The sequence below is a fragment of the Anas acuta genome, chromosome 8 (assembly GCF_963932015.1).
Source record: "Anas acuta chromosome 8, bAnaAcu1.1, whole genome shotgun sequence".
In the NCBI taxonomy this organism is placed as follows: Eukaryota; Metazoa; Chordata; class Aves; order Anseriformes; family Anatidae; genus Anas; species Anas acuta.
Window position 1 is genome coordinate 3,068,985 of NC_088986.1, and position 14,555 is coordinate 3,083,539.

Sequence of the window (14,555 nt, forward strand, 5' to 3'; positions counted from 1 at the left end):
CAAATCATCAGTTAGGGTTTTACTAAAAAGTAAAACAGACTGAGATTTTCTGTTCCACCCCCCAAAATAAATTCACAAAACACCAAGTTACTTAATGACCCATATTACACATCTCACAGAAACTCTTTCTTGTGGCCAGGAATTCCTGGGCTTCTTTTGTAACTGATTAAAGACTTTATGGAAACATCCCCCTGCCCTGCACGTGAACCAAAACACCAGGAAGAGGAAAACCTTGATGTAGTTTCCTGCTTCAAAGCAAAGCAGCAGCATGCTTATCACCGAGCATCCTTCATTTGAGAAAACAAGGCCCCAGGATATCAAAGAGGACACTTAATAGTGTCTAAGAGTCCCACCAGTTTTGCTTTTATGTCCTAGATCAACTCAGTCAAGCACAAAGGAACTTTTTAGGCTGTAAAATAATGAGTTTCTGGAAAACCATAACCTACTCAGGCCTTTTGCTGTTGAAATCAGAACATGAACATCCTTCTGAAGACCAATTCCCTATTACCTCTGCAGTGTCCCTTATTTTGCTCGGGGGAGTTGTGTCCTCTCCTTCCCACGTGCTCTAGGACATGCTCTCGGCCTTCTGCCTGCACAAGGAGGTTGCATCAGCAACGGTGCTCAGGAGGAGGGAGGTATTTCTGTTGTGACTGGCTCCTCTGCTTCTTCAGGGCATAGCAGAGATTAACAGCACCCTGCTCCTTCCACATCGGAGAGCCGAGAGGCACTGTGTGAGACCAGGCAAGCAGCAAACCTACCAGGAGAGCTCTCAGCCTGCTACACTCTGTTCTTGGCTGGAAAAGCTATTGCACAAGAGATGGATGGAGATTCATGATGCCCATAACTCTTCATATTTAGTAGAGCTGGCACCACGGTACATGAAGCAGTGGCATTTCAGTACCTCCATCTTATATTATGGTTTTAAAATAACTGATAAAGCGAGCAAAAACTTCTCCTTCTAAACTGCGTTGTGGACAAGACTTCTGGGCATGGCACAGCCTTTTGGTTCATGCATTCAATCACATCCACTGATTTTGAAGTCTAAAAGTGTAGGAACGGGAAGAATGGGCTCATGGAATATATTTTGCATGGGAAAATTACTCTAATTTCTCCTTTAAGAGACATCCTAATCTGGCTTTGGTAACACTTTGAAACACCCCTCTTACTAAAAGCAGCTGATCTCAAAAATAAAAAAAAGGAAAGAAAGCAACACTTGTTTTTTCCCAGCACTACAGACAGTGGCCTAGCTGCTGATAACATTCTCTCGGTGGGAGAATTTGTTTTCTTTGCGGTTTGAACGGCTGCTTGGATCAAGTGAACAGACACGTCAGTTGTCAGCGCACTCCAATGCACGGCAGAGAGCACAGGGGTGAGATGTGTTCTCTTTGGAAGTGCAAAGACAAGCTCATAACCTCAAGATCAGCATATAAAGCAGACTTTTTGATTTTAAGCCCTAAAGGGAGCGCCGAGAATCATCCAACAGTATTTTCAGTATCTACTCATTATGATCATCATGACAACTTTTTGCCTTGAAATCCACTGCTACACAAATAACCTGAAAAATGGGAAATACAGGTAAGAACTCACACAGCTTTTATTCTTTTCCATACCCATGGAGACTCGAGCTAACAAGCACACACTGTTATAGCCCCGTGGAGTCTGGTTCTCAGCAGCCAGCTGTGGTGCTCGGGGCAGCAGGGCAGGATCACCAGAAGCCCGTGCTCTCAGTGCTGCCTGGCAGCACTAAATTGAGCCCTGGGTTTTGGTTTCATACATTCTGCTTCTGCCTCCAGAGCCTCCATACCAGGCACATTTTCCACATGCAATTAAGTAATGGTGAGTGAGTTGTCGTACATGACATTTAATTTTCAATAGCTGGGAAAAGTAACACGGGAGCTGCAGGCAAGACCATTAATCTCCCCCAGATCCTATGTGCTGCCAAGTATAGCAACTCATTCTTCACGGAGCTAATGCTGCTCTTCCATCATTTCTGTGTGTGCTGTACCAGACAGAGCCATGCGAGTAAATGTACACATTTATATGCATTCACCCACAGATTATTAGATTGTTCACGGGTAAGCTGAGTATGAGCAAAGAATAAAAAACAATATCAAGCATGATGTATATGCTGGTCAGAAGACCACATTAATAAATTGGCATGGTTGTAAGTGGCAACAGAAGTCACAGCAGGAACAGTGGCACCTATGAAGTTCCAACTTATTAGTGGATATACAAATTCTGGGAAGTGGCAGCTTCTTCCCAATGCCGTGTCAAGGGTCATAACAGTAACGTCTCCTGAACTACAGTGAATGAATTGAGGTATCATTAAAAATTTTCATACGTGGAGTAAAAGAAAAGATGCCCACATGTAATAAGCTGGAAAGGGAAAGGCCTTATCAGTCAGGGTCATCTCAATGCCTTCAGCAGGTACTCCAAAATAAGCAAATGAATTTATATATATATATGTGTGTGTGTGTGTGTGTGTGTGTAAACATTAAGAAGAACTCTTGAGCAGTCCTGAGATGAACAGTCAAGGAAAAGGATTATATCACTCCACAAAGAACTGAGTAAGCCCATCATTTTCAGAAGAGGCTAAATGTGTAAATTACAGATGTAAATATGTAACAGAATAGGCAAAATTATGAACAAATGTTTTGATGTTCTTACCGTATGAAAACTAACTTGACCTTTGAAGGGGCAGTCTTAATTATTGCAGAAGCATTCTGATGACTTCTTCCATACAATATCTGATTGTTTATCTGTTAAAACAAAAAAGAGATTTTCATGCAAATGAAGTTCAAAACTATGTATGCTTTGTTCTAATTCACACCACCAAGAATTCCATATTGTGCTGACTCCTCCATTCCTCTGAAGGAAATAAAACCAACGGCAAAGGAGATGAGACAGAGAAGGCAATGTCAGGACATACCACGTTACTTTGCCTGTGAAGCATCAAACACTTAATTAATCACAGCAAGAAACACCAGGTACTACTTTGGACGTGTTTTCTGAGTACAAGACAATCCCGTAGTTTTCAGAGGGAAACAGCACGGCTTTAATGCAGTATGTGCTCCAGGAATTTTCTGTCTGTAGGTACCAGAAGTCCTTTCTCAGTTAAAGGAAAATACGATGCCTGATGCCTCCCAGTGCACGCTCAGTGAGTGGGACCTTAACAAGCACAACAGGACCTCTGAGATCAATAGAGTACCTACTCTTAAGCCAACCTAAAGCACACTCAGTAACCTATCACAAAAATAACCCGCAGGGTAAAATAGAAAGCATTTCACAGGCAGGCCTGGTGTTTAACACCCTGCTGCACCTCAGTGGCTGCAATATTCTGGGCTTCAGCACCCCTTTTACTGCCCCTGCCTCAGAGGTACCCCAAGAGGATGCTCACTTTTCAGCTCAGGCTTGCACAAGCTACAACCACAACGATTACACGCAGTACGTAAGGTAGCCAGGCATACCACAACAATTTAAACAAAGGGAAAGCTGTGCTGAGTACCATGGAAAAAATAAGATTATGTCAGGGAGACTGACAAAACCCTTGAGCAGTCTATTAGCCATACCCTGATGATTTTTAGGTTTAAAACTCTTAGACTTGAAGAGTTTAAAACTCTGAACCAGACACCCAGAAAGGTGGTGAAGGAAAGCATCCTCCCGTGACAGCAGGGAGCAGGACTATGAGGTTTGTCTTCAGCATTGACTATTCCCACTGGAATAAACATCAAGAAAACAATCTGTGGAAGAGCAATTATTTACCTGCACCCATGAACACCTCTGCTTGCTCTGGTGTTTGCTACCAAACCCAAGGCAAAATCAAACTTTGAATAAAAAGAAACCAAAAGGAATGGAGCTGAGATGTTAGTTCAGGTTCACAGTTCACCTCGTGCAGCATCCCGGCATCTAAGCGAGCATCAGATGCCCCCAGGCTGCACAACAGCCTGCCGTTTAACGTGTCAAAACCCTCCCTCAGAGCATCTTGGTTCTACTAATGCAGCTCTCTGGGACAGGACTGCTCACACGACCTTCCAAAGTGAGCAGCCAGCTTCATTTAGACCCTTCAAGTTTTTTCCCCACTCATCCTTTACAGCAGAATATGTGCACTCACAGTTGGTACAACAGCTCTGTTTAAACCAATACAGATAATGGAGCCCAGGAACAACCTACCAGTGATTCCTGGACTTCGCCTTGCTGAAAATGTTTGTATTGGATTTAGGGTTTGTGTTCAGAGAAGATTTTTTTCACCTGAAGAAGTAACTGGCCCAAGCCTTACAGCCTGGTGTCACACACACAGGTTGGCCGCAGTGGCAGGTTGCTGATGCTCCCTTCTGGTTCTCAGTGGGTCAAAACCAACTGGCATGGTCATCAGTTGAATAGGCAACATGAGTACAAGAGAAAAGCTGGGGTTGTTCAGTCTGGAAAAGAGGAGGCTCAGGGGAGAGCTTAACGCTCTCTACAACTGCCTGAAAGGAAGGTGTGGGGAGCTGGGGGTCGGCTTCTTCTCGCAGATAACCAGTGATAGGACTAGAGGGAATGGCCTCAAGTTGTGTCAGGAGAGGTTCGGGTTGGAAATGAAGAGACATTTCTCCTCAAAAAGAGCAGCCAGGCATTGGGACGGGTTGCCCAGGGAGGTGTGGTGTCACCTTCCCTGGGGGTGTTCAAGGAAAGGCTGGACGTGGTGCTTGGGGACAGGGTTTGGTGGTGACATCGGTGGTAGGGGGGTGTTGGAGCAGATGACCTTGGAGGTCTCTTCCAACCTTAATGATTCTGTGATTCTCTGATCAAGGGCAACTTTACCATCTGGTGCCAAAACTGAATACCTGCTCGCATTCTGCTTCAGGCCGGACTTACAACTTTCAGTATGTTTGTTGACTTAATTCCACTAGGTTCAAAAATAACTTGTTCACTGGGAGTAGTGGATGCCTTACAAATTGTTTGGATTTAGTTAAATTACCATCAATTTTTCTAAACAGCAGACTTAGATGAAAATTTATAGTCTTTGCTCTGGCTAAATTAATCCTCTTCAGTAGATGTATCAAATAGTCCAAAATTTAATTAACTCTGAGCTAGGTCTGTAAGTTATAATTATTTAATTATACCAAAATGAATGGGTAATCAAAGTAATATATCTCCACAATTTTGGACTGTCCCACATAGTTATTACAGCCAGTATTATTATTTTTTTTTTTAAAAAAAAGGTTACTTTCTTTTGCAAAGTAAATTAATGTTACTTTGGCTTCAGATACCACAGTGATGAGCAAAGCACGAAAGCCTACTTATATAAACCAACAAAGAACATTTAGGATTTCGTAAGCAATGCCATTCGAAATCTTTCAGATTAAATAAAGGAATATGTCACATTAAGCCCATAGTACTCCAGGAGTCAAAACCTATAAATCTGGACTTTACTTCTCTCGTTCAAGATTAGAAAAGCAAAACAAAGCTTTGACCAAACAAAAGAAACAAAAGGACCTATGCCAGCCTCAACTCTTCTTTGAGTGCCTCTTTGTAAAACATCTCAGAAAGACAAGAGAGCAAAGAGAAAGATGAAAGTGAGGTGTGAGGCCAGGTCAGCATACTTAAGTTGGATCCTTGATACAACTCAACACGGCCTTATTGCAAATTTTATCACATGATGCCAAACTTATTGTTGCCTTCACATACAAAAGTTTTGTTTCACACACACTAAAACACCTGAAAGTACAAACTCAATTTAGGAATTGAGATTTCATTAAGAGAAAAACATTAAAAAGGATTGTTTGTTTCTCAAACTTTAATTTGCAGAAGAAAAATGTTAAATTTGGATAATTTCCAAAATAAACTTTTTATTTTTTAAACAATGGGGCAATAATGGAAATCCATAAAATTAGCATCATCTGATTTTTATGAAAATTAAGTCAGATGATAACTCAAAGGAGTGACACAGCTTCCTACAACTATTTTTTGTAACAACGCATCAGTTGTCTTCTAATCACAGGAACTGTAACATTTTGAGATTTAATCAGATTCTCTGAAACAACAGGAAATGTTTCCAGAAGTTTTTGATCAAATTGCATAAACTGAAAACCCACAAAAAGCACCAAAACCCAAAGTAATAAGACGTAGGAAAACGCGAGAAAAATAAAATAATTAATTTGAATGCAAATTCTTCTTTCCTGCCCAGATTTCTCACCCAGCCCAGGCTCAAACATTGCCTCATCTGGATGGACAGAACGATGGCGTAAGGACAGCCTCCTGCTGTCTAACCTTAATTGCTAAGCTGTATACTAAGTACATGAAAAATGAGCATTATGCTGAAAGTAGGAATTAAAAAACAATTATCACTACTGGGATTAATCATTTAAGATGATTTTTTTTCATGTGGAAACCCTTCTTTCTAGTCATTGTTGTGCTGGAGGGATAATGCTACTTGCCTAATCCAGAGTCATAATCTTGGAAGAGGACAAAAACAATAATGCCCCAACAAGAACCGAGAGCAAAGCACTAATTCCCCCAATTTTAAGACAGACGTGACGTGATTTTGGCTGAGCCGTTCATTTACTTGGGCAGAATACTGACTTATCTGGTATGTTATTATAGCTTCACTTCTATTTCCCTAAGAGTCTCAAACAAAATCCCAATAAAGCCACGTTTAGCACAAAGGGCCCCAGCACTGGGGTACGACAAACGGCAGGAGCACGAACTGCCTCTCGCTGCCCGGGAGGGACATCGGGTAACTTGCACGCTGCTGCTGGACTCTGAAGGCTCTCTTGGTCCTTCCAGAAATGATGTACAAAACAGAAGAGCAGCTCCTTTCTATCTTCCAGCGAGGTAAGCAGGGACAGCCGGCAGAAGATCCCAGCGTGGGGAACTCAGCCCAGCAGGGCTCTGAACAGCTCGCTCCGTTAATAGACCAGTCGGCTCCCTTACGGAGCAAAAACAATAATTATAATAATAGGGGGATTAGTCAGTGTGCACAAAACGTACCAGAAGGACAGAGCCATGCAGTGCTCAGGAGCAGCACGGGTCCAGCACCATGGGGCCGTGCCCCGGGCCATGCTGGGCACTGTCAGCGGCAGGACGGAGCCCGTAGTAATAAGACACGAAGCAGTGCAGACACCTGCACTAGAACAGCATGACTGCCAGGCAGGAACACCACAGATGGCTTCTTTACTTGGAAATAGAACAGAAAAGCAGAGCTTGTGCCATGGTAAAAATACATCCTTCTGTGCAGGGACCAAATTCTGCCCCAAATACTTTTCCTCCATGAAGGGTATGAGAGCAGGATGAAAGGACCTTCTCCTTCCAATGGCTGCTCTCTCCAGCCACTCACCCATCCAAAATACATCACAGAAGACTTATTAAAAAATAAAAAAGGGAGATCATGTACCTTTTTTTTTAATTATTATTATTTTGACCTGCATTTCACCCAACATATAGGCCGGACTGACTTTGAAAATGAGTCAGGATCATGCCCCTAAAAGACTAGGCTTGTTTGCAGAAGCTAAAAGTGAGATAATATTTCTTTAGTTCAGTGACAGAGGATTTTGTGAATAAGGAGCAGAGGCGGTTTGGCAGCGTCCCATAACCTTCAGCTAAGTTCAGTCAAACTCCAGTTCAAAGAAAAAAAACAGATAAGATCCATACACAGGTACCTGTTAACCTTCCCCCAGCAGCTAAGAGGAATAACCTGCACGTGCTGCAACAGCGTCTGCTGCTTTCATGGAGCAACACTGGCCAACAGGAGTCACTCTAGATGCTTTTTTAAGATGTGGATCCTTCCCTTGCTGATATGTTCACATATTCAAAACTGATGAGCAAACAAAGTTGCAGATGCAAACGCATTTAAAACATCCAGTGAGAAGAGAATTGAGGGTGGTCTATCTGCTGACAAACTGATGAGAACACCGAGGATAATGGCTTCAAGTTTTTTTTATTAGTGGGCAATGAGCAGCAGCTCAGCCTGCAGGCAGAGTGATGGAAACCTTACCTGCAGGGCAGCACCACCCAAAGGACCAGAGGCTCCTTCCTCAGTACCAGACTGTCCAGGGCCATGAATGAGGTGAGGGTCCCATGGAAGACAAGTGCTTTTGTACTAACGGTCCAATTTTAAGTCTTTAAGCAGAAAAACAAAAAACAAACAATCTGGACCCCATCACTTCCTGAACGCTTTAAGTTTGCTGTTAGTGCTCCTCCAGCAGCCTTTGATGCTCTAACTGCCTCTGGAAGTGAAGGCAGCCGACTGCCCCGACCCCTGCACGACTGGCAGGGAAGAAACACGAAGTCATATTCCTACCTCCGTGACCTGCATATTTCTCAGATATGGGGATTCCTGATGGTTACTGAAATGGATACTGAACCTCCTGCTTACTGAACAAACCTGCCAGTGTACATGCCCATTAGTTCCATCTCAGTGCTGCTCACATACAACACTGAAATGCTTTCAAAAGGCAAAAAACGGAGCTCTGAATAATTGACCGCTGGTGTGAACATAAGACATCTGTACATGACTAATACACAGCCCGCTCCTTTGTAATGCAGGATGTTTTGACACGGGATACAAGCTCACTGGGGACCAGCATGAGATCACCACATCCTTTCAGAAGCGCTCACACCTCTGCCCGCTGGTGACACACCTTTAATTTGACTGCAAAGGTAAACAGGAGAGGTAGTTACTGAAGGCCCTTTGAACTGCAGTTTATTTGAAATATTGCGTTTTTGAGATAACAAACATCACTTCTCTTCCACTGAAGGAAAAACCACTTTATCTCCGACTTGACAGGGAGAGGAATTAGGGCAACGCAATATTTTTGAAACTGCTGCTCATAACACAGGGCATGCATGTAAACCCCAAGCCTTGAGATACCTGTGATTAATCACAGATGCTTCATGTACAGCAACGTTTAGCGTTAGATCAAACAATCACCACAAGGAATTACTCATGAGATACAAGAAAACCTCTGTGAATCCCTCTTTGTAGGCAAGCGTACCAATACAAAAGGTTCTTTCAAGTTTCTTTTTAACTACCTGGCCTATGACATACAGAAAAACAGTCCCACAGATCCTTTCAACTGGTATATGCCAATACTCAACAATTTATTTTTTCTACCATTAGAATCTGGTGCCAGGGAAAGGAAACAAATTTGAAGGAAAAAGTCATTTACCTACACGACTTCAGCAAGGTATAGACCTTCATACCATTTATCACACTTAAGAAGAAAATAATAAGCTTCAGATGGTGCTGTTATTCTAGCAAAACAAACCTTTCTTGTACCACGTGCATTGAAAACCTGTAATTATAGAACTGTTAGACAATGACAAATGCTTAGAAAATTCTGAGTACTCCCAAGGTATCCCCAGGCAGTCAAATTGCTTTTTCTCAAGTCAAGAAACATGAGAAAATAGTTGGTTCTCTGATGCCACAGCGAGTTGCTGAAAGATCAAAAATCACCACCCATGGAGAGCGGTAGGTCGCTGTATACCTGCTCCTCTGTGAAAGCTTCTTTCTAAAGGAAAAGATCCCCAGGGATGGCTGATTTTTTAAACTGCCGAAGCAATCATGACATGGGGAACCGCTGCAGGTACTGCAGAAAAGTGGCATTTGGCAGCAGCCAAAAATCAGATGAAGTGCAGGAAATGTGTGTTTGCTATCCGAAGGTAAAGCAAGGAGAAAGCAGAAAAAGAGAAGACAAAATACTCTGCTTGCTGATGAGCTCTTTTCCCTTGTCGGTGAATTTGTGCCAGACACGACTAAAGAAAATAAGTATTTTAAGTTACAACAAATCAAAACAGATTACAGCACGAGCTTTTATTTTCAGGATGGGGGATATCCCTGTCATCTGTAAAAACACATATGGTAACTTTGAGGGGGTTTAGCTTTTTTTCCTTTCTTAATGTAAGGTGTGAATTTCCCTGCAAAACCACATACAGGCTACAAGGACAGATTTACTATTCCCTTCCTGCCTTTCAACAGTCCCTCCCTGAGCATAGCTTGTGAACATGCTGAGAGCACAGACCTCACTGACAAGACATTAGTTTTCACAGGCCGATGATTTTTGTTTCACTGAAAACACATTTACCTGCCAAAGGGCAAGTTCTCAGTTGGCATAAATCAGTGCAGTTCCTTGCCTCAGTCACCCAATTCCACTTGAAGGCTTTATTTAAGGTTCAGTTGATAGCCTCACATATGCCTCTCCCTCTCTCCATATGATCCTTATTTAGTAGTTAGGGAAGGCACTTACCTCTAGAAGCTCATCGCCAATATGCATCCTCCCATCTCGTCCCGCAGGTCCGTCTGGATTGATCCCAACCACAAAGATGCTCATACGAGATCGGTCCTTGTTGCCAGCAAGGCTCAGTCCAAGCCCATTTTTGTCTTTCTCAAGCTCAATAATGTGCAACTCTCCCGGTAGATCTGCATATCTTTGCCTGATTTTTTCTATAAAGAAACATAACATGAGTTGTAATACAAGATAATCTACGTGCAGATGCTCACAGACACACAAAGATGCTAGAGATAGATGAATTCACAGAATCTAGACTTTATTAACAGAGGTCTTTCCAGCAGAGATTCCAAGACGACGTGTTGTACCTAACCCCTGCATTCCCTCCACTCGCTTTCCAAACAGTTAAGGCCACGAAGAGAGACAGGACACTGCTCTCAGTGATGCACCTTTACCCTGGGCATCCCTGAAGCCATCCAGTTGTCCCTGTAGCACTAAAGGATCAAAATGCAGTATCAGCTGCAAATTGTGTCCACATGAGAACTGCATTATTTTAATTATGTACAAAATAGACTGTTTCTAAAACAGAAATATTTTGAAAAGAGGGTAAACAAGGGAATTCTAGAGGTACCCCAATCTCACCTTACAAAAACCCTCATAAAGTTGGAGCTGGTTAACCACCCGTTGTAGGAAATGGAAAAGCTTACATTACAAACATACTGCAAATCCACATCTCGAGATAAAATCTTTTATTTTGCTTCTTTCTGGTGCTTCAGGAATACAGTTATGATGCTCCACTTAGCCTTACGTGCTGCTGTGCAGATGTCAGTGACAATGCAGGTGAATGATTATGGCTTTAAAGGCAGCTTCGCTTGATATTAAGGCTGTTATTTGTCTTTCGTCTGCATTTCAAGCATTTCTGTGACAGAATGCAATATACTCACAAAGTTATTTGGAGCACACTGCACATCAGTGGAACAGAGCACGCTGACAGTTTAATCTGACTGCCTTTTCACTGCTGGCATATGGACATCCGTAACTCTGGCTTACAAGGGTCAAATGCAGCAAGGGTATTTTTTGTTCTCTGTTTGTCCTCTGTGGTTTTTGCAGCCAGCTCTGTAATGCCAGCTGCACCCAGCAGCACAGCTGGGCCACATCTTAAAACAGCAGATTGTGGGGCTTTGGTGTGCCTGGGTATCACCTTCAGTGCAGAGCCCAAGGTGAAGGAAACTGCTGCATTATGCATTAAGAAGAGCGAGAGGAGATATTACATGCTCAGCCATAGCCCTGAGTCAGCAGCAGCTAGATCAATATTAGCTATTACCATTCCACCACGGGAAGTGTGTTTCGATAGCACGATTTCAACCACCGTAGTGTGTTTCCATGACAACAAAGAAGAGGGGAAAGGAGCTGGGGAAGGTGAGAGGGAAGCACCAAAAAGTGAATAAAGAGGGCTGGAAGGACTGGACGAAGCAGATGCAGGCTGCCAGGGTGACAGTGCCAGCCCTGGCCCTTCTCCAAGGTCCTTCCCCAGCCTCAGCAGCCCCTCATGATTTGGCAGGGACACCCAAACAGCCTTTATCTCCAGCCCCAGAGGCACCCAAGGGTAAAACCCACAGTCAGGGCAGCAACCAGCTCTCCCCCTTGCTGTATTTCCAGGCTGGTGTTTCCCTGCCCTGTCCCAAACCCCTGGTGGCCTGGAGCCTGAGCCTAAAAGCTTGGGAGGGTTATATTAAGGGTTAGACGCTTTCCCCAGAGAGCTGAGCTTGTAAAGCCCTGCAGAGGTCTGCACAAACTCAGGATATCATGACAAATTAGAAACCTTGCTCGTTACTATCAATTACATGCCAAAAGTTCACAGAACTGCATTAAATGGCAACCCGTGTAGCTGCGCAGCCCTGTAATATATTTCCTAACTAATGGGGTCAAAAAGTAATTAGCGGTGTGATTTGCTACTTGAATTTGGGAAGTGTGATTTTTCTGCTTGGTATGCGGGACGCCTCCTGCCAAAAAGCAGCAAGCGGGGAAGGTCCTGAAAGTGCTGCTCCTGGAGGTAGGGCAGGCGCCAGCAGCACCGCAGCTGTGCACGTTTCATACAGCACCAGGGTTTAATGTTCTTTTTTCCCCATTAAATGAAGTCCAGGCTTGAAGACCACCATTTTCTGCCTAGCACAAGCTGACAGCAAACCGAACCTGTTACAGCGCATCGGAAAAGATGAGAAAAGGAGAAGACGCACGCTTCAACGCCGTGCAGATGGAGCAGCACATCTTGAGGGACAGCTCCTAAAGATGCTTCTTGTTTGTGAGAAACTCCCTGAAATTGCCCCACAAGAGCCTGAGGCCAGGAGCAGGGCGGTGGCACCGTGCACGGACCCCTCGCTCCAGCCCCAACCTGCAGACAGGGACCTCGGCACCTGGAAGTCTGTGAGCTCTGCAGGGCTTCCTCCTGCTGCTCTTCTCAGGTGGGAAAAGCGCCTGCTGTTCAGCAGTACACATGCGTTCCTGTTCCAGCTTGGGCTGAAACGAAGAGGAAGTTTTAGCCCTCCAAAAATCAGCAGGTGGGGCCATTGCTAGGGTGCAACACAGCCTCATTTTTTTTTTTTTTAAAGGGTTGCCCCGCCATGTGCTTTTGTTTGGAAAATCCATACTAAGAGGGAAACCTCTGCCTGTATGAGCCTTTCATTGAATCATCACATTCATTTATGAAGCAATTATGTGAGCAGCCAAGGCGATGCTGCAAGCAAACCCCTTCCAGCGGGGTGGGAGGGCACCGCCAGCACGTGCAGCCGCAGCCATGTGCACGTTCACGCACCGAGGGATGAGAGGAGCCCGCCCTACGCCCTACCCTTAAAACCAGGGCTCCCCTAGGCGGCATGCCGTCTCCTCCTGGAGCAGCAGAAGGTTGTGGCTGGCACAAGCACCACCTCCCACAATCACACGCTTCCCAGGGCTGTCCTCGGCCGCCCGCCTGGCGGTGCGAGCGGCAAGGCAAGGCGCTGTTCCCACTGCTGCCGGTGCCTCCCTCCTCCGATCCGCACACGGCTTTCCTCCGGGCATCCCGCTGCCTTCCTGTAACGGTGTAATCCTATTCTCAGTTTGCCTCTTAATAAGAATCTCATAAGGTTCTTTTAAACAAGTATTTACTGCTTAAACAAACGCGGATCCAAGGCGTCTCCTTTTTAATGCCTTTTTCAGCTGTTCCCTCTGCCCCCAGCTGGTCTCACTTTCCAGTTCCCTGCCTAGCATCGGGGAGCCAGTTAGCATCTGCTTTGGCGAAGAATTCCATTATCTGCCTTCATTACCAGATCCTTTACACAAGGCAATTGTAATTCGGTTGTTACTGCCGTGCCCGTGGGACGCGGCGCGTTTTGTGCTGGCGCTGCGGAGCAGTTTCCCCGCTCGGTGACAACGTGCCTACCACAACTTCTGCAAACACAGCTCGTCAGCAGCATTTAATTAGCCAAGGTTGTAGCCAGTTGCTTTTAAAAATACTGTACGGGTGCAGCGTGAGCCAAAAGCAGAGGCACGCACTCCAGCCATTGCTCCTGCAGTCGCGTTTCCCGGTGACATTAGCAGACAATTGCATTTCAGAAGAGAAACCCTGGAAATGGAAGACAACTGCTCTCAGACAACGTGCTGTTATGCTGCTGCATATGTTTCCCTGCCTCAGCCGCTAGCCCTATTATATTAAAGAGAGATAAGGGAAATAAATGGGGAAGATATGGTCAGGACATTGAGCTTGCACGATGTAGCATTGCTACAAACACACAATTTATCTGCACTGAAGAAACAGGCCACTTGCCAGGAAGGCCAGAGGCTCTTTGCATTGCAAAGCCACACAAAACACTTGCAAAAGGCTGAGGAGCCCGCTTCCCACACCTGCTGAAACCTCCAGTTCAAGGAGCTGAAAGGGAAGAGGGATTTCTCTTTGAAGGCTGCCTCCGCACGATGCAATCAGCCCGCCCAGGAAAGTAAGAAGAGGGCTGAACAAGCCCTGGACTCGGCCATCTGACCGGTGTTGGGATCGAATGCCCGATATTAAAACTGTTGACACAAAACAAAAAGAGAGGGGGGAGAGGCAAACCACTACAGAAATTAAGGACAGCCCACGTTTGCGTATAGGAGGTGACAGCGAGGATTTCCCATTCCTCTTGCGCCGCCTCAGACAACTATTAGCAACGTAGGCTGGCCTCTGGAGACTCGACGACGGCCCCATTTATCAGCCCGTGTTCACTGCCACGGTGTTAGCTCCCCTTCCCATGGCGTGGCACAGGGCACGGGCACAGCCTGCGCATTTCCAAGACTCCTCTGCTGGGCCAGCAGCGCTGCAGCACCAGCAGCGAGGCTTTG

The 14,555-nt window shown here is 44.9% G+C and overlaps 1 protein-coding gene across 9 annotated transcripts in view; it reads right to left on the bottom strand.

Moving 5' to 3' along the window:
- PATJ (PATJ crumbs cell polarity complex component) overlaps positions 1–14,555 on the bottom strand; it is a 145,984-nt gene that overhangs the window by 48,307 nt on the left and 83,122 nt on the right. For all 9 annotated transcript variants that reach the window (XM_068690720.1, XM_068690726.1, XM_068690728.1 and 6 more), the window contains 2 exons: positions 10,224–10,420; positions 2,668–2,759 (listed from right to left, as the gene is read on the bottom strand). In XM_068690720.1, the coding sequence (XP_068546821.1) occupies positions 2,668–2,759; positions 10,224–10,420 (289 nt within the window). The remainder of the gene's footprint in view (positions 1–2,667; positions 2,760–10,223; positions 10,421–14,555) is intronic.